The sequence below is a fragment of the Orycteropus afer genome, unplaced genomic scaffold (genome assembly GCF_000298275.1).
Source record: "Orycteropus afer afer isolate SDZICR_OR568_19922 unplaced genomic scaffold, OryAfe1.0 scaffold00095, whole genome shotgun sequence".
NCBI lineage: Eukaryota > Metazoa > Chordata > Mammalia > Tubulidentata > Orycteropodidae > Orycteropus > Orycteropus afer.
The window spans coordinates 2,602,221-2,624,258 of record NW_006921682.1 but is presented as its reverse complement, the minus strand read 5'-3'; the positions used below and the strand labels follow the sequence as shown (position 1 = coordinate 2,624,258).

The 22,038-nt window shown below is 40.0% G+C and overlaps 1 protein-coding gene across 1 annotated transcript in view; it reads right to left on the bottom strand.

Moving 5' to 3' along the window:
* Positions 1-22,038, bottom strand: part of FUT10 (fucosyltransferase 10) — a 195,420-nt gene that overhangs the window by 43,547 nt on the left and 129,835 nt on the right. The window contains exon 3 of the mRNA XM_007942679.1: positions 1,088-1,923. Coding sequence (XP_007940870.1) covers positions 1,088-1,923 — 836 coding nt within the window. The remainder of the gene's footprint in view (positions 1-1,087; positions 1,924-22,038) is intronic.

Here is a 22,038-nt window from a genome sequence, read left to right as displayed (position 1 = left end):
GGACCTGTCTCCTCCCCTTACCTGGATCCCTGTGGCATAAGGCCTAAAATTAAGACTCAATATTATGTGCTGTCTTGACAACTGGTAACTCTGGGAAGGCTTCAAATGGCCACAAGTTCCCCTCCTCACTCTGTTCCTGCAGATAACGTCTCCTAGCCAAACAATCCTCCTTCTCGAGATAATCAGGTACAGTTCCTGCTTATCCCTGAGCAGCAATTTTCAGCTCCTTGCCAGCCTATTGGATTATTCAAGCAAGCCAATTATATACTCTCAGAGGAAGTAGGGAGTACCCCATCCTCTTGATTCTAAAACACCTGTTTCATAATCCTCATATGTCCCTGTCTGGTATGTAGTGTTCTCCCACACACATCTTGGCTGTGAATATATCTGACTAGTGAACTATTTAAAGAGTTCTGGTGGTGCAGTGCCTAAGACATTTGACTACTAACCAGAAGGGTAGCTGTTCAAACCCACCAGCCACTATGCAGAAGGAAGACTGGGTAATCTACTTCCATAAATATTTACCACCTCAGAAACCCAATGGAAGTCGTTATGAGTCAGAATCAACTTGATGGCAGTGAGTTTATTTTGGGTAATGAATTATTGTCCAGTGTTTGGTGGTGTGTGTTTAGCCATCTTAATAACATGACAGAAATCCCTCCTTCACCAAATTGGTGAAGAAAGGTGATTAAAACTGTATGGATGGAAAGTCAAAGGACTGGCTAAGTAGATGTGATTCAGAACTTTTTAAGTTTGTTTATTTGTTTGCCTTTCTTTTTCCCTCCTCCAGCTTTCTTGTATCATTGCCCAGCACCCACAGCATGGGTGTCCTGTGGAAGAAGCAATAAATAAAGGAGAATTTCATGCCTTAAGGAAGAAGCACACGACTAATAAACCTTATGGCAGCTCTCAAAGTTCAGTAATGAAATAGTCAATCTTCATGCAGACCTTGGCCTCCCTCTGATATCTGTGAAGAGCAGGGATGAGGCAACGGTAACAGAAGGAAGGGCAAGCCCCCATGGAGAATGACAGAGATCATCAAGAAAGCCAGCCCCAGCAACTCTTTGCCAAACCTTGATTTGCTTACCTTTTCCTGAAGCCTCAGATTATCCCATACCTTGTTACACACCATGCACTCAAACACATCAATATAATTGTCTTGGTTAATGTCTTGCACTCCCCACTGCCTTTCCCTGAGAGCTGTGAGAAGTTGCTGGTTAGAGATCTTGCCATTCAGTTTCCATTCTATGTAGGCCTCATACAATCTGTCATCATAATCCAGTTCTCTGATGTAACTTGCCAGATCTCTGGGATGAGAAAATTGTGATACAAGAATAGCACTTCTGTTACTTGGTAGCCAGTCTGCAATACTGGGGGATCCATAGTACACAGGGACTACCCCCAGCTTCAGTGGTCTCCAGAACTTCTCTGTGATGTAGTCATCACAAACTGCATTCTCAAAAGCAAGGATAAATTTATACTGTGCAATGATCCTATAAAAGCCATCAGTATCCATGGAGGCTGGATTTTTCAGTGGCTGGGGGAGATCTTTATTTCGTAAACACTCACCATAGGAATCAACCTCGATGTAAGTCATCAGTTCCCGAACATAGCTGTCCCTATCTGATGGTGGGTCACAGTCTGACTGTACGTACACCAGTGGAGCCAGTCTTTGTCTAAGATTGTTTTTAGACTGCAAAGGAACCAGGTATCGGAGTGACTTCAGGACATCTATACCCTCCAAGTACTGGGTAGTTAGTGGCAAGTGGGAATGCCTGCTGAAAGTAGCTGTATAGTTGAACAAGGTGATGACTGGCTTGTGAAAGAGCTTATAATTGTTTTTCGGAGACTCTTCATGAAAAAGAGCCCAGTCATGATGGGCCTTCCGAGGCAAAGGTAAGCTATCTATATTAAAGTCAGTACCTAGGGGAAAAAAAAAAAAAAAACAAAACATTAGTATGTCCAAAAGAATTTTGGTGTCTAAGTTTGAGTTCATCTGGTAGATTAAAAAATAGAAAAGCTTCAGGCTATAAATAAAAAGCACATTACACTCTCACTGCTAGAGCATAGCTGTCAATCATGAGTTTTCACCCCAGAATCTGCTCAGGGAGAATATAACCAAGTAGAGTGACTATCTTTCTTGTTTTATGAAAAAGGAAATAAGAGTAATCTTATTTTTAACATCTAGCTAGACTTTAAAAGGAAATTTATTCTACTATCTCTTACAATTGGCTTTTCTTTCTGGAGGTGTTGTCTAAAAGAGGACAGGAGAAATAAAGAGATAAAGATAGACAACTCTTAAGAAAGAAAAGAGCAAGAGAAAGGAAGCCAAAAAGGGAAAAGCAACCAGGCTGTCAGGTTGATTAATTGAAAAAAAGTGAAATCATGCAAAAGTAACCAGAAGAAATATACAGAATAGATCTGTTTTAATCCAAAATGATCAATTTCAACAAAGAGCAGCTGATCAATCTTAGTCAAAATGGTAGAGAAGAGGCTTTTAAAGATGAAAAAAGCTGATAATAGCACTATGTTACAGACCACTGCAGGATGGACATGAATTAACAAGCACATCAAGAAATAAAGAAGGTATAACAGGATTATAATTATGAGGGATTTTAGCTTCCAGAGGATTAATTTGGAGACCTCTGAAACATGGTAATGTGCAGCCAGAAATGATGGATGCAGTGAGCAATTGTTTCCCGACAACAGGTAGAGATCCAATCAGGAGGAGCATATTTCTATAACCAAGAAAAAATAATTACAACAATATCACAATACATAATGCAGAATTTCTAAAGTATTCCTGATATTGATGATTTTGTGGCCCTTAATTTGAATTTTTTAAAATAAATGTAAGGAAGTAGAAAGAAAAAAAGATCCATCTTCCAATATTCACTGAAAAAAGAGCATTATAAATTTTTTTAAATGAAAAAATTTCCAACTAAAGAAAACATGTTTTTTAGCAGAGTTCATAAATATTAATTAATACAGTACACACTCTGTCAAATAAATATAAACTCATTGGTGCCAACAGCACATCAATGAGAAACCAATGAATCAAGAGAAGCTTTTAAAAAATTAAAGATTAGATAAGATTATGTTAGAAAGCATCTACTGAGCACTGAGAAACTGCTGAGGTTGTCTCCTTTTGTCTTGATAACAGACTTTTATTCTCAATATCAGTAATGAGTGACTAGCATATAAAAATCTATATATACTTCTCTACATGGCATTTGTTATTTTCTGTATGTGTGTGTGTGTGTTTAATTTTATTGTGCTCTGAGTGCAAATTTATGGAGCAAAATTTTACATTCAACAGTTTGTGTATATTTGATTTCATGCCCTGATTACCATCCTCAACCATAATAAACTCTCTTCCCCTGCTGTCCCTGTGATGACCCTCTCCTTGTGCCCTTCTTAACTATGCCCTCCTGTCTGTCTAGCTTTCCCTCTATGTGAATGCTGTTCCTCTGGTGCCCCATGGCTGATTGCTCTAAGGGGTGTATCTCCCTGGAGTAGGTGGGTACATCTCCCTGGGATAGGTGTTCTGTATATAAGTCTTTCTACTGTTGGTCTGAGGGCTCTTCCATGGGAATGAGTCCAATTCTAGGCCCGAAGGGTAACCTGGAGCCATAGTCTTGGAGGCTCCACCCGGCTCTATCCAACCAGTAATTCTGGTCATTTTTGTGTTTTGAACTTTGTTCCACATTTTTCCTCCCACTCTATTCAGGATCTCCAGTTTTGATCCCTTTCTACATGGTTGGCATTGGTAGCCAGGCACCATCTAGCTCTTCTGGTATCAGGGTCCATCATATCCTTAGACTAATTATTTCCAGATGCCTTTGATTTTCTTCACTCTTCTTTGCTTCAGATGAGAAGAGACCAATAGTTGCATCTTAGATGGCTGCTTGAAAGCTTTTAAGAACCCAGTCACTACTCACCAAAGAAGGCTGTGGAACAAGATTTTTATGTACCATGTTGTGGCACCGATTGAGCTTGGTGTCCCCCAAGACTATGGTCCTGAGTGAGCAGGCCTGGTGATTCTCTCTCTCAAGGTGTTTGGTTGTTTCTGAGAGGCTACTCCAACTGCATTTGCTATTTTGACCTCTAGCATCAAAAAGAACACTCATCTACACACCTGAAATTTAATGTCATACGTAGTTGGATGGTTAATAGTTATTAAGATAGAGAACATAAGGACATGAAAGAGGAGAGAATTTAACAAGAAAGGCAATCATTGAATTGAAGTGTTTGCTGCTCAAAAAGGGTCTAAGCTGATCAAGTTGACAGTGGTGGGAACTGGAATCCAAAAAACAGCTTGAACATAAAGTTTCTGTCTATAGCTTAACAGAAACTTGAGGGCATTTACCACAGAGAGCAAGACTAGAGTGCAATCCATAGGAGTTAGAGGCAGAGATCAAAGTTGTAAAACTGGAGGGTGGAGAAGATTAGAATAAAACAAAAGGAGATCTAAAATTAACTGTGGAGATCAGATGCAGGAGTCTTGAGTGGATGACTCAAACACCAGTGGCAGCAACTACTAATCATTATGTGGCACATGGATGATTCTTAATCTGGCTCACCCTGAACTTGCACAGCAAAGATGCAAAATACAGAGCAGGAAAGCAGGAAAATCCACTTGTGGTGCTTCAGAGAATGTAGGGAGCCTGAGTTTCATCTCTTCCTATCCAAGTCATTGAAGTATAGAAGGAATTAAAATGACTGCATCTAGAGTCTTTCATGGCCACTATCTAGGTCCACTCTGGTTGTGTTGGTAATCAGGAATGGAACTGGAAACCAGTACCAGTTCTAATCAACATTACACTCATTATAAGTAGAAGATGAAGGCTTATTGGCTCATTATACCTCCTGCAAGTTGCAATTGGAACCTTGATGTTGAAAGGAAGGGGAGAAGAGCAGGAGGCCTCTAATACATACAAACAAAGTAGCAAAAAAGTCTACAAAATCTACGTACAAAATATTTAGATCCATGTATTAAGAAAAGAGCTCTCATGATGTAGATGTTAAGGCATTTGGCTGCTAACCAAAAGGTCAGTGGTTCCAACCCACCAGCCACTCTGTGGAAGAAAGATGGGGCAGTCTACTTACATAAAGATTTACAGCCTTGGAAACCCAAAGGGGGTCATTATGAACCAGAATTGACTCCATGGTAATGAGTTTATTTTTTGATTATGTATTAGAAAGCAACACACTTGAGTATGAGGATCTTATACATTCACCTGAATCTTATTAAATATGCATGGGTAAGGTTACCTTTAAAAACAGGAGTATGCCTTTTAATAGAAAGGAAAGCTAAAGGAATCACACTATCCAGAAACATCTTCCATTATTTACCATCTAAAACAACATGTCTACTTTTTTCCCAGGAAGCTGCAAAGATGGTAAAGGGACAAATCGATGGCCAAGCTCAGTGCCCAAGACCATCTCCTGGACTGCCTGGAAGTCATGTGACCAAGCAAGGCCTCTGGGAGAGAAGATGGTGGTTTCACACTGTGAGGGCATCAACATTTTTGGCAACTTTTACAGAAACAAGTTGAAGTACCTTGCATTCCTCCTCATGTGCACCAACACCAACTCACCCCATAGGCCTCTCCCACTACTACATGCCAAGTGGTATCTTTTGGCTGACCATGCAACACATGCCACCCCACAAGGCCAAATGTGACCATGCCATCCTGGATCACCTCAAGGTGTTCAGTGAAACCCCCTCTTTGGGAAGAAAAAGCAGGTGGTGGTTTCTGCTGCCCTTAAGGTTATTAATCTAAAGCCCAGTCATAAGTCTATCTACCAGGGATAACTGGCTCAAGGTTGGCTGGAAGTACCAGGCAGTGACCACCACCTTGAAGAAGAGGCAGGCCAATACCTGTAACTGCAAGAAGTAGCTCATGCAAGTACGGAAACATGCCAAGCAGAACATGGAAAGACTGCAGACAAATACAGAGATCCTCAAGATCCATAGACTTCTGGCACAGGCTCAGTAAAGACTGTTAATTCCTCATTAGGCCTGGCCTGCCTTTTCTCCATTCACCACCCTGGTATGTAAGGGACAGGAAGGTAGCATCCTATGTCAAGGATCCACAGGTAGCCTGAGGCTTGGAAGGCTGGGGCTGTGTAAAAAAGGCCTTAGTCAAGGTAGAGTTCGTGACCACTGCTCCTATTTCAGAAAGATCTTTCTTTAAAGAGTTTATAACTACCAACAGCTGTGTAGGAATAATTTGTTTATGACATACGTATTGTTCACGTGAGAAGTTTACAAAAAAGAATAGTAGGAACAACTGGTTTCAATAATTTTGTAAAAGAGAGCTGGCAAATTAATTGCAGGGAACCTTAAATTGTAAATGGGGCATTTGTTGAAAACATTACATATGTTATATATTATACTCTGCAGCTATCAGAATGCTGAAAAAAAAAAATGTTGTGAAATGTTGTGCATATACTACGATCCTGATGCTGTACAAAGGGCATTTATAAATGAGTAACTGGAAAGGCATGCAACCAAGGAGCTAGAGGTACTGCCCTTGCTGCTTCCCGACATTTTGTGATCAGAAGTAAATAAATTATAGGTAAAGAAGATAAAAAAGAAAAGAAAATGTTTTCAACTTTTTTAAAAATTTTTTTATTGTGATTTAGATGAAATTCTACAGAGCAAATTCATTTTACATGCAACAGTTAATATTTACATTTTGTTTTGTGACACTGATTGTAATCTCTACAATGTAACAGCTCTCCTCTTACCTCCTCCCTATGATCACCCTTTTCCTGAGTCCTTCTTACCTGTGCAATTCTGTCTCCCTAGTTTCTCCCTGTGCAAATGCTGTCCTTCTGATATCCTATAGTTAGTTGATTGTTCTAAGGAGTGCATCAGCTCCTACGCCTATCTGTTGTTTGGTTGAAAATTAAGCAATGAAAGTGAATCCAATTCCAGGCTGGAAGGATGACTAGAGGCCAGAGTCCCAGGGGTTTCACCAGTATCAATCCAACCAGTAATCCTGGTCTTTTTTATATGAAAATAATTTTCTGATTGTTTCTCTGACACATATACACACACATGCACACACAGAGAGAGCAAGAGAGCAAGAGAGAGAGAGAGAGAGACATGCATGATCATATTAAAAAAAAAAAAAAAAAAAAAAACTCACTGCAATCAAGTTGTTTCCAACTCATAATGACCCCTCCTTGGGTTTCCGAGGTACTATCTCTATGGAGGGAGCTCTGGTAGTATTAAGTATTAAGTAAATATTGTCAGTATTAAGTAAACACAGAATCCCAGAGACATGAAAGTTTGGATCTGTAGTGGCTAAGACACTTGCCTGCTAACCAGACGGCTGGCGGTTCAAACCCATCAGTCACTCCTCGGAAGGAAGGTTGGGCAATCCTACTTCCTAGTGATACTGCCTCGGAAACCCAAGGAGGGGTCGCTATGAGTCGGGTTAGACTCGACGGCACATAACAACAACAACAACAACAACAACAACATCTCTATGGAGTAGATTGCCGGTCCTACCTTCCTTCCGAGGAGGGTCTGGGGGTTTGAACCTCCAGCCTTCTAATTAGAAGTCAAATGCCTTAGGCACATGATCATATTAGAACAGGTTTTCTGTTAGCTTCTTCCCATCTAAAATTGTCTGATTATCTGGGGAAGATTTAAAAATATACACCATTTTGCCCAGTAAGCTTCTCTCCTAAGCCTAGCACTTTAGTTGGCAAACATTCAAGAATACTGAAATTAGAACTGTGACAGACCCAAAGCACTTCACTGGGGATACTATGACCTAGAATATGGTTGTCAATATTTAGCAATTTTTAAAAAGGAATTGGATGTGGCTCAGAAAACAACTGAATTATTTAGCTCTCACAGACTCTAGGGCATTGCCAATTGTGACACGAATTGGAATTGGGGTCTTTAAAGAAATGAAAATCAATTAACCTATGATAAATCCATAAAAAATGGATTAACTTGCATGTGATTCATTTGCTAGTTTTATACAGTCCTCTTCACTAGCTCTTACATTTCATCTAGAAAGAACAACTACAGATCCAAACTTTCATGTCTCTGGGATTCTGTGTTTACTTAATACTGACAAATTCATTTGTTCCTTTAAATAACAGTTGACAAATAGCTCCTAAGCATAAAAGTTCATTGGAAAGGGAATTATAATTTGGAAAACAAGTGGAATATACTTAATTCTGGAAAATGATGCCAGATTGCTGACTATGGGAGCTAACTCTGAAATAGCAGACAAGCAGAAGAGTGATGACATTTTATGGTTTTTATTTAGCCTCATCCTTCTGCAGGGGCATATACTCTTCTTTTATTATTCCCACAGGAACTGGTGAAGAGAGAAAGAAGCATTTATTATTAACTCCACTTCACTAACAAAGTTTTAATCACTTATCTAGAGGAAAAAGCCCCAGGTGACTGAAGGAGACTAGGATTTTCGGACTTGCTCACAGACCAGAGACATCACTGGCCATGCCGCAATGCTGATTCTTTTAAGTGATTTACTTTTGGAACTCTCAAGAACAACAACAAAAATATGACCCAGCTTTGCTAATGTTGCAAAATCCAAGTGTTCTCAGGAAAATGGCATGTCTTGATTTGGAAGAGGGAAGTGCTCCCACAAAATATTATCCAAAAGTAATCTCTGCTTTTGAAAAGAATCTCTACCATAAAACAGACAAGGTGACCCAGAAATAAATAACCCAAGAAATATAACTAAAATTCTTAAGGAAAAATAATGTAGGCCAAAGGACTGCCTCATATTTTACCATCCAACATTTGCATATATAGTTCATTGTTATTTTTAAAGTGTTTTCACATGAATTTTCTCAATTTATTTACACAACTCTATTAGATAATTGGGAGCTCTGGTGGCCCAGTGTCTCAGGCATTTGACTGCTAACCAGAAGGCTGGTGGGTTTGAACCGCCTCAGAAGGAAGGTTGGGCCATCTACTTCCATAGAGATACTGCCTTCTCGGAAACCCAAGGAATGGTCTCTATGAGTCGGATCTGACTCGACAGCAATGAGTTTTGTTATGTAATTTATTTTCTCCAAGATTCTGAGGGTTAACAAAAAATTTGAAAGAATGTGTTGGTACTAAGGAAGGTTGTAATTGCCATAGGCTAACTTCTGAGCAAAGGGACTGTAAACACACTCCTCTGCAGACAGGCGGGCTTCAGCCTATTCAGAAGGACTGGCTCTCATACTAACTTCTGGATTCATATTCTTCCCTGTTCTCTAATCATCTGTCTTCTTGTCCTTTCACCTACTTCTTAAACGATTTTCCCTCATGTAGCTCTCTCTCTATTATATATACTCAATTAGATATCTGTCTATTCTTCTACCCCTGGGCATAGAAATTTCTCATATCCCTTATTGAGCCTATTCTGTAGGCCAGTCAGTAACTTCACTGTCCCCTTCCATCAGCCTGTCCCTAACATTTGCAGGATCTGAGGAAAATGTTCACATAAAGCCCCATATACCATATGCCTAAATATTTAAAAATTATAAATCAGTCTAACAAGTTGTTAAATGTTTTATGCTTCAACTTTAACATATATAAACTAAAAAAAAAAAAAAAAAATTTGTTGCCATTGAGTCATTTCTGACTCATGGTGATCCTTATGCTCCAGAGTAGAACTGTAAGATCTACAGAGCAGGATTTTCTTGGCTGCAATCATTTTGGAAACAGAATGCCAGGCCTTTCTTCCATGGTGCCTCTGGGTGAGGTCAAACCACCAACCTTTAAGTTACTAAAAGCCAAAACCAAACTCACTAAAATCAAGTCAATTTGACTCATAGTGACCCCTCCTTGGGTTTCTGTGGCAATATCTCTACAAAAGTAGATTGCCCAATCTTCCTTCTGAGGGGTGGCTGGTGGGTTTGAACTGCCAACCTTCTGGTTAGCAGTCAAATGCCTCAGGTACTATGCCACCAGAGCTCCCTTTAAATTACTAGACAAGCACAAACTGTTTGTGCCACCCAGGGGCCTTCATGATTAAAAAAAATATGTAAAACAATACTTAGCACCAACTAATTCTGGATGGCATTATGTTCAAAATCAGCACTGTTTTTTGCCAAAGAATGTAATTTTCTTTGGGGGTTGGATTTCTCTCTCACTTGCTGACTCAACCTCTTCTGCTTTCCCAAGGCTTCCCTTCCATTCACTCAGGACTATCACAGAGGGAACATCCCTTCTCTCTTCCTCTTTGGGGTGAGGATGGAGTTCATGCATCTTGAACTGTTCCAGCTCCTGCCACTCGCCCACCTCCACTATCCAAGTACCTTCTGAAGAACCTGAGTGTGTTATCACTGAGTTTTCTCCTCAGCCCACAGAGTCCCCACCAGACACCACTGTCTTTTCAAGTTCTTCAAAGGAATGTGACACTGGAAGATTAGGTTCCAATTTAGAATTCTCAGATGTCTCAGTTCCAACTAGAATGTGGTAGTGCCTTCACCATTTCCTTCCAATGCTGGCCGTATCTCATACTGTGAGATACCCTAGAAGTGAGGTCTTTAGGGCAGGAAATGTGGGGGTTATGGTATATTAGAGAGAGGCATAAGCTCTCTGGGCATGTGTGGACTCCTTGCCTGAAATGAAAGGAGCTCTCTAGAGAAAGGTCAAGTCACAGCCCTCTTGCCAAAGTTTAAGGATTTCATTGCCCAAATTTAAGTTCCAATCATACTCCTAAGCATGGTTATTTGGTAGTTGGAATTCATTCTCTGAACTGAACAGGGAACTGATTACAAATTTTAACCTGAGATTTAAAACTTTTGAACAATTGCATCTAATATGGCTGGACAGGGAGAGGGAAGGAAAGATGATCACTTCCCTTTAGTGCATTCTCCCGAAGTAGCTCCTTTTCAATGATTTACTCAAAATCAATATGCGTATAAGATGTTGTTCCACCCCTACTCCTGTTTTAAGGAAACCTGGTTACGGACAGGTACTAAGTTTATATTCCATCCTGACAATTCCTCTGAGCTTCAACCAGATGTCTAAAATGCGGCTAGAAATCTCCACCTGGATATCTGTAGTGCAGTGAATTACTTGGTATGGCTCTTCTAGCCATGGTCTTTGAGATTCCCACCAGATTACTGGGTGGAATTATGCATATGTAAAGTGGCTGTGCCCACAAAGGAGACTGGATAGCTTGTTAATAATGTAAACAAGGTACATTGTACACTTGTCGGGGTGGGACCATGGAAATAAGATGTATAGAAGCCTAATGTGGGAATAGGTCAATTTTGTCATCCTGCTAGGCTTAAAATGAGCTCTGGTGGGGCAATCTACTTCTGTAGCGATACCGCCTCAGAAACCCAAGGAGGGGTCACTATGAGTTGGATCTGACTCAACGACAGTGAGTGAGAGGCTTAAAATGAGCCCTTCCAGAAGCAGAAGAAGGGGATCTCACTGCTACCAAGAGAGAGAATCTGGGAGTGGAGCACGTATTTGGGTCCAAGATCTCTAAGGTGAGATGGCAGAGACAGGTGCAGCTGCTGCAGCAGAACCCAAAACCTTGAATGAGGAGCAGTTTTGCCAGCCTACAAAGCAAGAAAGCTGAGTGCCCTTGGGCAGGAGACTTGCTGGCAGAGTGGGGTACACCTAACAACAGAGCTAAAAGAGCTTTGTAACACTTGCCCAAGAAGGGCTGTGGGCATGGCCAAGCAGAGCCTATCCTAATGAAAGAATTGTATCCTGAGCACTCCTGAACCTAAATTATGACCTGTTACTTCCACTGAGTATTGTCTGTGAGCTCTATGTGGCCATTATAAAAAATTATCAAACCCAACAGAGTAGTGAAGGCCATGGGAGGAATGTCAAGTATAAGAATTGGTGAAAAGGTTGGAGGGTAGAGGCATGTCTGACCTCTGCTTCATAGGAATCAGCCTTGTGCTGTAGATGTTATTGGTGATTCTGCCTTCCCCTCATGAATTTAAAGGAAGTCAGAAGACGCTGCCTTCATGTGTTTTCACAATGTCCTATAATAACTAAAACCAAACCCACTGCCATTGAATCAATTCTGACTCATAGTGATCATTTAAGACAGAGTAGAACTGCTCCACAGGGTTTACAAGTCTGTAATCTTCATGAAAGCAGACTGCCACTTCTTTCTCTCATAGAGTAGCTGATGGGTTCCAACTGCCAACATTTTGGTGCAGCCAACCAAGTGCTTAACACTGTGCCACCAGGATTCCTTGGATATCCAATAGACAACTGCAAATTATCATACCCAGACTAAACTAGTTATCTTCTCCCAAAATCCAATCTTCTTCTGTCTTCTTTTTCTCTGTCAAAGTTAGTTTGAACCCCTTAGGGTAAGCTAATTGTTCCACTTTTGAGCATAATTCTTCCCTGTTTTCATTCTTCTTTTTTTAAACAGGTGCACAGAATAAGGGTAATCATGATCTTAGGTATGACATACTCATTTCAATGAACCAAGTATAAACCCACAGGAACTCTTGTCAGAGACATTTTCTAACTCATACAACTTCAGAACATATAGAGGAGACACTGCTTAAAGCACAGAGATCTGAGTAGTTTCTAAGCCTCCACATGTTGGACCGAAAACAAATGCAGTTAGATAAAGCCATTTCTTATGTTCACCTTTTTTCTTGGAATGATTTTAAATGTATCAATTCCAAATTCATACAAGGAACAAAATATGTACAGGAAAGATTTTCTTTTAAAAAAAAAAGTTTCAACTCAAATGAATCAATGGACTAATGCTTTATATAAATTCATCATTAAAGTAGAAAATTTAAAGCAGAAAATTCCTTTCTAGTGGAGACTAGTTTATTCCAGATACACTCATGTGCCCAACAGATCACACTGTCCTTTAGGATTTCACACACTAGACTTAGCATTACAAATGTCTTTTGTTAAGACTACAGTAATTTTCACTAAACTTAGGTTCACTAAAGAGCCATAAGTGACCTTAGCTCTTTTCCCCAAAAGAGGGCCGGGTTAGTCATTGACTTGTTAATTTCTCAGCTCTATTCCCAGCCATCTGTGCTAAGCTCTGAATTGTACATGACCAAGACCCTGCAGGTTTCATTTGCAGGCTCCCTTGACAACTGACTTGCCATCAGGTTCTGAGAATGAACCTCACTGTTGGGAGATCGGGAGGTGAGAAAAAGAGAGAAGAATCTCTCTTCCTAAAGGTTTCTTATGCAGCAGAGACAGCAGCAGCAGCACTGATGACAGTGACAGTACTGACTGCTGGGGTGAGAGAGTGGTGGTGAGAGCAATGATAGCAGCAACAGTGACACTGGCAGTGTCAACAGTGGTGAAAGCCATGGCAGCAATAGTGGTGTCCGGGAATCCTGGCTAACAAGTTTCTGCCCAAACAGCTTACCTCTGGCAGCACAGTCTCAGAGACAGCAATCCTGCTATTTCCCCTTTACTTCTCCAGTCCAGAGGTAGCAATGGCTTCCTTTAGTTTCCGATTTTGCATAAACTTCTGTTCTCTTCTTTTGCTCCACCAGCTCTTCACCAATTATGGCCAGTTCTTACAGTAAATTCCTTCTGTAGGAGCTCTGGCGGTTGTGCCTAAGGCATTTGATTGTTAACCAGAAGGCTGGTGATTCAAACCCACCAGCCACTCCCTGGAGAGAAGATTGGGCAATCTACTTCCATAGTGATACCACCTCAGAAACCCAAGGAGGGGTCGCTACAAGACAGATCCGACTTGACAGCAGTGAGTTTTGTTTTGTTTTTTGTTTGAAAACCTAGAATAATTTGTTTTCCTATCTATAATGGTTAATTTTATGTGTCAGCGTGGATAGGCTATGATTCCCAATCATTTGGCCAAACATTAGACACTATCATGGAGTACTTATATGTGATTAAATGAGTGGGTCTTGGGTATAGGAGATTACCTTCCATAACGTAATTACCTTGCATATAATGTAATAGGATGTAATCACCTTCCATAATACAATCAAATATAATTAATTGATCAGTCAATTTCAAAAGCATTATCTAAGAGTTTTATTTGTGGTGTTGGAAAAGAATACCGAATATACCATGGACTGACAAAGGAACAAACCAATAGTTTTAGAAGAAACATAACCAGACTATGTCTTAGAAATGAGGATGGTGAAACTTTGACTCACTTATTTTGGACCTGTTATCAAGAAAGACCAATCACTAGAAAAAGACATCATGTTTGGTAAAGTAAAGGACCAAGAAAAATGGCGGGAATGCTCAGTGAGATGGATTGGCACAACAGCCATAATGATGGACTCAAACATACCCATGACCGTGACAATGGCACAGGGCAGGGCAACATGTCCTTATGTTACACACAAGGTGCCAGGAATTGGAGCCAACTTCAGGGCACTAAAAACAGCTATCTGATTGCAACTTATTATTCCAAGTTTCATGGCAAGATGTCTCTTGCTCTCTTGCTCCTTAGTTTTTCTAAAAATACTATTTCTTCACAATTCTGTCCCTTGTTACAACCATACCAGGCTTTTATCGTCACCTCAGAGAAGAGAGAAGAGAATCATTCTTCTGCTTATCTCTTGGTCCATCTGGTGATAATGTGGGATCAGAATAATGCAAGGCTCCTAATTAAGAAGGAAAAATGTAAAATCAGAAAATTAGACTCCCTTTAAGATAGAAGCCAGCAAAGAAGAATGAAGGAAACCAAAGATTCATGGAAACAATTAGTCCTCATGACTGGTACAACATGCGATCCTCAGCCTATATGACTATGAGACCAGAACAACTAGATGGTGCCTGGCTACTACTGTCAACCACTCAGAGGGGAATCTATGTAGGAGATCCTGGATAGAGTGGGAGAGCAATATGGAACAAAACTCAAAATCATTTGGGGGAAAAAAAAAAGGAGACCAGGTTTGCTGGTCTGATAGAGCCTGGTGGAACCACTGAGACTACAGTCCCTAGCTGCCCTTCAGGTCTAGAATTAAACCCACACCTGTGGCTTCCAGCCAAATAAAAGACAGGCAGATATAAGAGTTGAACATGTACCTGAGGTAGATACATCCCTTGGAGAGAACAATCATGGGAGAAAGAAAGAAGAGCTGTTTATGCAAGGGAGACAGTTCAGGGGGCAAGAGTGCATAGAGGGATGGACACAAGGAAGAGGTAACCATTGGGAGGAAGTGGGAGGGGAGGTGCTGCATTGGGGTGAACTATCAATGTCATCAGACAACGTGTATGTGAACTGCTATATGGAAAGTGAATTTATTCTGTAAACTTTCACCCAAATCAAGATTAAAAAAAAAGAAAGAAAGAAAGAAGCCAGCAAATTACCTGGCACTGAAAGAGTATTTCTCATTCAGATACTGTCTTTTGAATTTTTCCTCTGAGTTGCTACATAAAATATGCAGAATATCAATGACCCAGGCAGCTACAGACTAATCAGGTAGAGGTGAAGGTCTCAAGTAAAATTGTGTTTGACCAGGTTCTAGGTTTTACCACATATTACAAATCCTCTCCACTGTGTTCCTTGGCATTCAATGTAAACAAAGATAAAGACTCTTGCAGCTGAAATACTTTATTACAGAGTCATTTACCCTACCCATCTGAAATAAAAATCTTTATGGTCAAAAGATGTTAAAGCTTGTGACACAAGTTTTAGATAACTAGCACATGACTATGCTAGGAGATAGCAAGCATTCATAATCTATTTTTCATCACCTCAGATGTAACTAAACTCAAGTGACCTCACTAAGCTTTTTCTTCTCATTTCCTGCCTTGGATTTAATAGTTTGTTTCACAAAGTTCAAGGCAGCTTCTAGTGTTGAAATTAACTATGCTACCTCCCTGCTATAGCTATCTACAATAAGCTTGAAGCTAATTAAAGTATTCCTGACAGTTTGTTAACATTTTCATGACAGAATTATTTTACCCTTTGAATTTTTTTTTTCTTTTTTGGATATAATGTATTTTCAGTAATGAAAGATACAGTGAAATCAAGGGGGAAAATTGTTTTCGGGTACTATGGATTTCAATACAAGTATGTCGGACACATGTGTTCCAAGTGGATTCTGGTGGTAGGATTAGTGAGATGAGGCCGATTTTTTTCAGATTCACACAGTTATATAGGCTACCAACTGGTGGTAACAGCTGAGATAGCAGCTTCCTGAGAAACCTGAGAAGCTGAAAATGTTGGTGGGTAATATATGTCCCATAGGTCATGAAAGGTTTTAATCTAAATACAAAACAAAAATTCAGTTCCTTCCATAATAAAAATAGAAAAAGTGAGAATAAGGCATTGGAAAGACAAATGGGAAAATTAGTTGTAAAAGGAGCAGGAGTGAAAGTTGGCAATGGAGCCAAAGGCACCGCCCTCTAATAGTGACAGGAGGTGAGATATAATCAATGAGTTTCCAATGCCACTTCAGAGCATCCTATAATTTCCTGAACTGCAACATGAAACTGTCATGGCAAGGCTACATGACTTTGTAGTAGGGTTTGTGTAGATCACCCAAACCATGTGAAGAATTTATTCTTAGTTATTAAAAGCCACATTAGAGATAGAGAGATGGCACATAAACATGTAGACAGATGAACATATAGATAGATACCATCGAGTTGACTCAGACTTACAATGACCTTAGGTACAAGAGAATGAAACATTGCCCAGACGAGCAGCATCTGCATGATTATTGACATGTTCAAGTCCAATGTTGCTACTATTGTGCCAACTCATCTCACTAAGGGTCTCTCTCAACCTTATTGGCCCTCTACTCACCAAACATGATCTCCTCTAGAATTTATCCCTCCTAATAATGTGTTCAAAGCATGCAAGTTAGGCAATGTTCTATTGTGATTCATAGGTTTACAAAAAACATATTAAGATGTTCCTTGTGGTGTAGTGCCTAAGGCACTTGACTGCTAACCAGAAGGTTGGCAGTTCAAACCCACCAGCCACTCCTCGGAAGGAAGGTTGGGCAATCTACTTCCGTAGTGATAGTGCCTCAGAAACCCAAGGAGGGGTCGCTATGAGTCAGAGACAACTTGATAGCACATAACAACAACAACATATATCACATTCTATCTGCTCTCTCTGGATCTGGTAGCATAGTGCCTAAGGCACCTGACTGCTAACCAGAAGGCTGATGGTTCAAACCTACTAGCCACTCCTTGGAAGGAAGGTTGGGCAATCTACTTCTGTAGTGATACCACCTTGGAAACCCAAGGAGGGGTTGCTATGAGTTGGGTTCGACTCCACAGCACATAACAACAACAACAGCTGCTCTCTCACAGCTGAAATACCTGACAACAGGAGACACCACCACTAATCACAGAAGCATACAGTAGTACAGTGAATTACTAAGTATGGCTCTTCTAGCCATGGAATTTGTGACTCCCACCAGATTACTAGATGGAGCTATATAAATGTAAGGTGCTTGTGGCCCACCAAGGGGATTGAATAGCTTGCTAATAACATAAATAAGGTACATGGCACCCTTGTGGAAGTGAGACCATGGAAATAAAGCACATGGAGCCCTAATGTGAGGACTGGTCAGTTCTGTCATTCCATTAGGCTTAAAATGAGCCCTCTCAAGGCAGAAGAGGGGGATCTCACTACCACCGAGACAGAGAAGAACCAGGAGTACAGCACATCCTTGGACCCAAGATCCCTGCTCTGAGACAGCAGAGAGACCACGGCAGAAGAATTGAGAGACCAGCATGAGACAAAGCAGCAGGCTTGCTGGTCCACAGAGTGGAAGCTGAGTGTTTTGGGACAGGAGGCTTGCTGGTGGAGTGGGGTGCACTTATCAGCAGAGCTAAAAGAGCTTCGCAATACTTGCTCAAGAAGGGCAGAGGTTAGGCAGAGAGGCCAAGGGCCAAACAGAGTTGTCCCTGAGGGCATCACAGAGGGGAGGCTGTCCTGATCAAAGAATTGCATCATGAGCATACCTGAACCTGAAGTGTAACCTATGGCTTCCCTAATAAGCTCCATAAACCTGAGAATTGTCTGTGAGTTCTGTGTGGCCATTGTAACAAGTTATTGAACCCAGCAGAGAAGGAGAGAGTGCCTGTCAGAATTGGTAAAAAATTTGGAGCATGCCAGTATGTCTATCACCTCATAGGAATCAGCCTTAGGTTGCTGATGGTGATTGTGTCTCCTCCTTGTGAAGTTACAGGAGGTCAAAGGATGCTTCCCCCTTGCCTTCTTGGACACAGTCATTCCTAAAATGCAAAATTTTACAAAGCTCTATTATTTGGAATGCATTAACCTGGGAAAGAATTAAACTGGGGCCTCAAAGATAAATAAAATAAGTCCCAAAGGCTTAGGATTATGATTGCAAATGTTAAACTATTAGCTGAAACTCAAAGCAGAATGTCATAAATGCAAATAGCCATGACAGGAGGAAAAAAAGACTCATTATTTCTGACCAGCCAGAGAGTGTGTGGCTGAATTACTGATAAGGGCATACAAACCCAAGCAATTGAAAAAAGAAAAGAAGCTGAGGAGGAAAAGAAAAGCAATTAGTATACTATCTGGTTCATCTATAAATATTGTTTGCATAGTCATAATAATGTAAATAGTGAATATTGACTACCCATGATGATAACATAATTTATAAATGGAGAATGAGGATCCAGGAAGGGTGATTGTGTACATGTTGAGCATTAGAGTAAGAGAGTAAATTGTCATCTTCAAGATAAAGCCTAACGCTAAAAAATGATGACATAGTAAGCATGCTATTTAGAGATACAGCAAAACAAGTGTCAAATAAAATCCCTGAAAGCAGTTGCAACTCCAGAAGAGAACTATTTCTTCTTTAAACTTGGAGTATGTACAACTCTGAAATAAATAAGAATTAAAACTGGCAAAAAGTTTATATCAGAAAAGTAAGTCTCCTATCCCTCCCTCCATGCTCCAGCCATCCATCCAGTCCCCTACTTCTATTATGAGTTTCCTGAATGCCCCACATTTTTAAACAGGGAATGGGAGTATGGATAGGGGGTAGTGAAAGATAACAAATTTCAATGAATACAAGAATTATAAATTCCTAATAAAATAGCATTATTTGTGTCAGTCACTAAGTATTGTCTATTAAACCACAATATAATAGCTTTCTGATCACTTAAATTTTTTATTTTATATTTTTTGAAATAGTCTTTTGGATTTTTTTTTTTCCATTTATCCCTCTTATGAATATTTAGAAACAAAAATATATTACTGGTTAAAAAAAATCCAAAACTTCACTTTAATGGTCACTTTTCCACCCAAAATCTTCTGAACCACTTTTCAACTTGAATCTCTGATGTCTGCATTTTCCTAAAGAATATTGTGCTCTGTGTCATTAAGATGGCCAGTTTGCTTAAAAGAGTGCTCCACTATTGTCTTTGAGATTTTTTTCTAAATCACTGACACTCATCTCCAAGTTTTCATAGTGATGTTTTCTTGACATTACCACCAGGTGTCAAAGAAAGTTTTCAGACATCAAGTAGACTCATATTATTTCCTCAAATGGTCCTTAAATGGTTTTTTAATGATAACATCAAGAGATTGCAATTTTCCTACCATGCCAAATGGAGTAACTACCCAACTCATACACACACATGTAATAGCACCTACATCACTCCTGTTGCCTGGCTGATAATGATAGCGTAGTGCCTAAGGCACTTGACTGCTAACCAGAAGGCTGGCGGTTCAAACCCATCAGCCACTCCAAGGAAGGAAGACTGAGCAATCTGCTTCAGTGAAGATTTACTGCCTTGGAAACCCAAAGAGAGTCGCTATTAGTTATAATCAACTTGATGGCAGTAAGTGTGGTTTGTTTTTTTTAACCCAAGCCATAGTATTTTCAATAGCCTCATATGCATGTGAAAGCTGGACAATGAATAAAGAAGACCAAAAAAGAGTTGATGCCTTTGAATTGTGATACTGGCAAAGAATACTGAAAATACCATGGACTGCCAGAAGAATGACCAAATCTCTCTTGGAGAAAGTATAGCAGTAATGCTTCTTAGAACAAAGAATAGCCAAAATTCACCTCACATACTTTGTTCATGTTGTCAGAAGGGACCAGTCCCAGGAGAAGGATATCATGCTAAGTAAAGCAGAGGGTCAGCGAAAAAGGGGAAGACCTTCATCAAAATGGATTTCCACAGTGGCTGTGATGATTGGCTTAAGTATAACAAGGATTGGGGGGATGGCACAGGACCAGCAATGTTCTGTTGTGCACAGGGACACTGTAAGTCAGAACTGATGGGATGGCACCCAACAGCAACAGCAACAGAATGGCCCTGATAGCACAAAACAACATCAACTATGGGAGTCCCCGGGTGGTGCAAAAAATTAAAGCTCTCAGCTACTAACCAAAAGCTTGGACGTTTGAGTCCACCAAAGGCACCTCAGAAGAAAGGCCTGTTGATTTACTTCCAAAACACGAGCCATTGAAAACCCAATGGACATTAAGGGTAATGGTGAAATTTGGAAAGGATAAGGGTGATTATTGAACAACAGGATGAACATACTTAATGTCACTGAACTGTACATGTGAATACTGTCAAAATGTCAACTACATTGTAAGATATATATTTACCACAACTTTAAAAGAATATCACAAACAAAAAAAAAAGAGAATGCTAAACCTTGAAAAAAAAATTTTTTTTTAAATTTTTATTGTGATTTGGGTGAAAGTTTACAGAGCAAATTAATTTTCCATACAGCAGTTCACATACACTTTGTCTCATGACAACTGATTGCAATTTCCCACAATCTAACAGCTCCCCTCCCACTTCATCCCCATAGATACCTCTTCCCTGTGTCTTTTCCTCCATGCACTCCTGCCCCCTGAGCTATCTTGCAGTACATACACAGCCCCTCTATTATCCCATGATTGATCTCTCCATGGAGTGTATCTACCTAATGTAAATGTTCAGCTCATATGTCTGTCTTTTGTTTGGCTGCAAGCAACAGGAGTGGGTTCAATTCCAGACCTGAGGGGTAGCTAGGGGCCATAGTCTCAGGGGTTCCACCAGGCTCTATCAGATCAGCACACCTGGTCCCTTTTAAAAAAATTCTTTTTAAAATGCATTGGCCCTTGTCACTTTAGTTTTGTGTATTTCACTGTACATAAATTATATTTCAGTAAAATGTATTTTTAAAAAAGTTCTCTTTAGAATTAAAAATACATTGGGTTTTGTTTGTTTGTATGTTTCCCATAAATGGAGACATACTGTTGTAAACCCGGCATTTTGTATATAACCATGGAAATGAGCTGCCCTTTTCTTTTTCATGACCAGATGGTGTCTTAGTTATCTATTGCTGCAATGAGAGAAATACCACAAGTGGGTGGCTTTAACAAACAGAAGTTTATTTTCTCACAGTTTAGGAGACCCAAAGTCCTAATCAGGGAGCCAATTCTAGGGAAAGCCTTTCTCTCTGACACGTCTCAGGGAGGGTCATTGTGTATTTTCAGCTATGTTCTTTGGCTCCTTGGAGATCTTCATGTGGCATGGCATCTATCTTCCTCCATCTCTGCTTCTTTTCTTGCTAACATAATGGACTCTTTAATATCTCAAGAGATTGACTTAAAACATAACCTACACTAACACTGCCTCATTAACATAACAAAGAAACTCCCTATTCCCAAATGGTTATAACTACAGGTGTAGTAGGATTTACAAAATACATTTTTTGGGGACACAATTCAATCCATAACACATGGTACTATTCAATTGTATGTATCTTAAGGTATCTGTATTCACTTCAGTAACAAAAAATACAAAAACAAAACTCGCTATCATCAACTCAATTCCAGCTCACAGAGATCCCATTGGGTTTCCAAGCCTGTAAATATTTACAGAAGCAGACTGCCTCAATTTTCTTCCAAGCTGTTGGTGGGTTCAAACCACCAAAATGCTTTAACCCCTATACCACCAGAGCTTTAGTCTCCCAATTTTTCCACTTTGTGGGGTAAAATCCAAACTGTGAAAGCAGGTCAATGAACAGGTATTTTTATAAATTAGTTGCATTGTATGGGTTTCTGAGGCAGTATCTCTATGAATACTGCCTC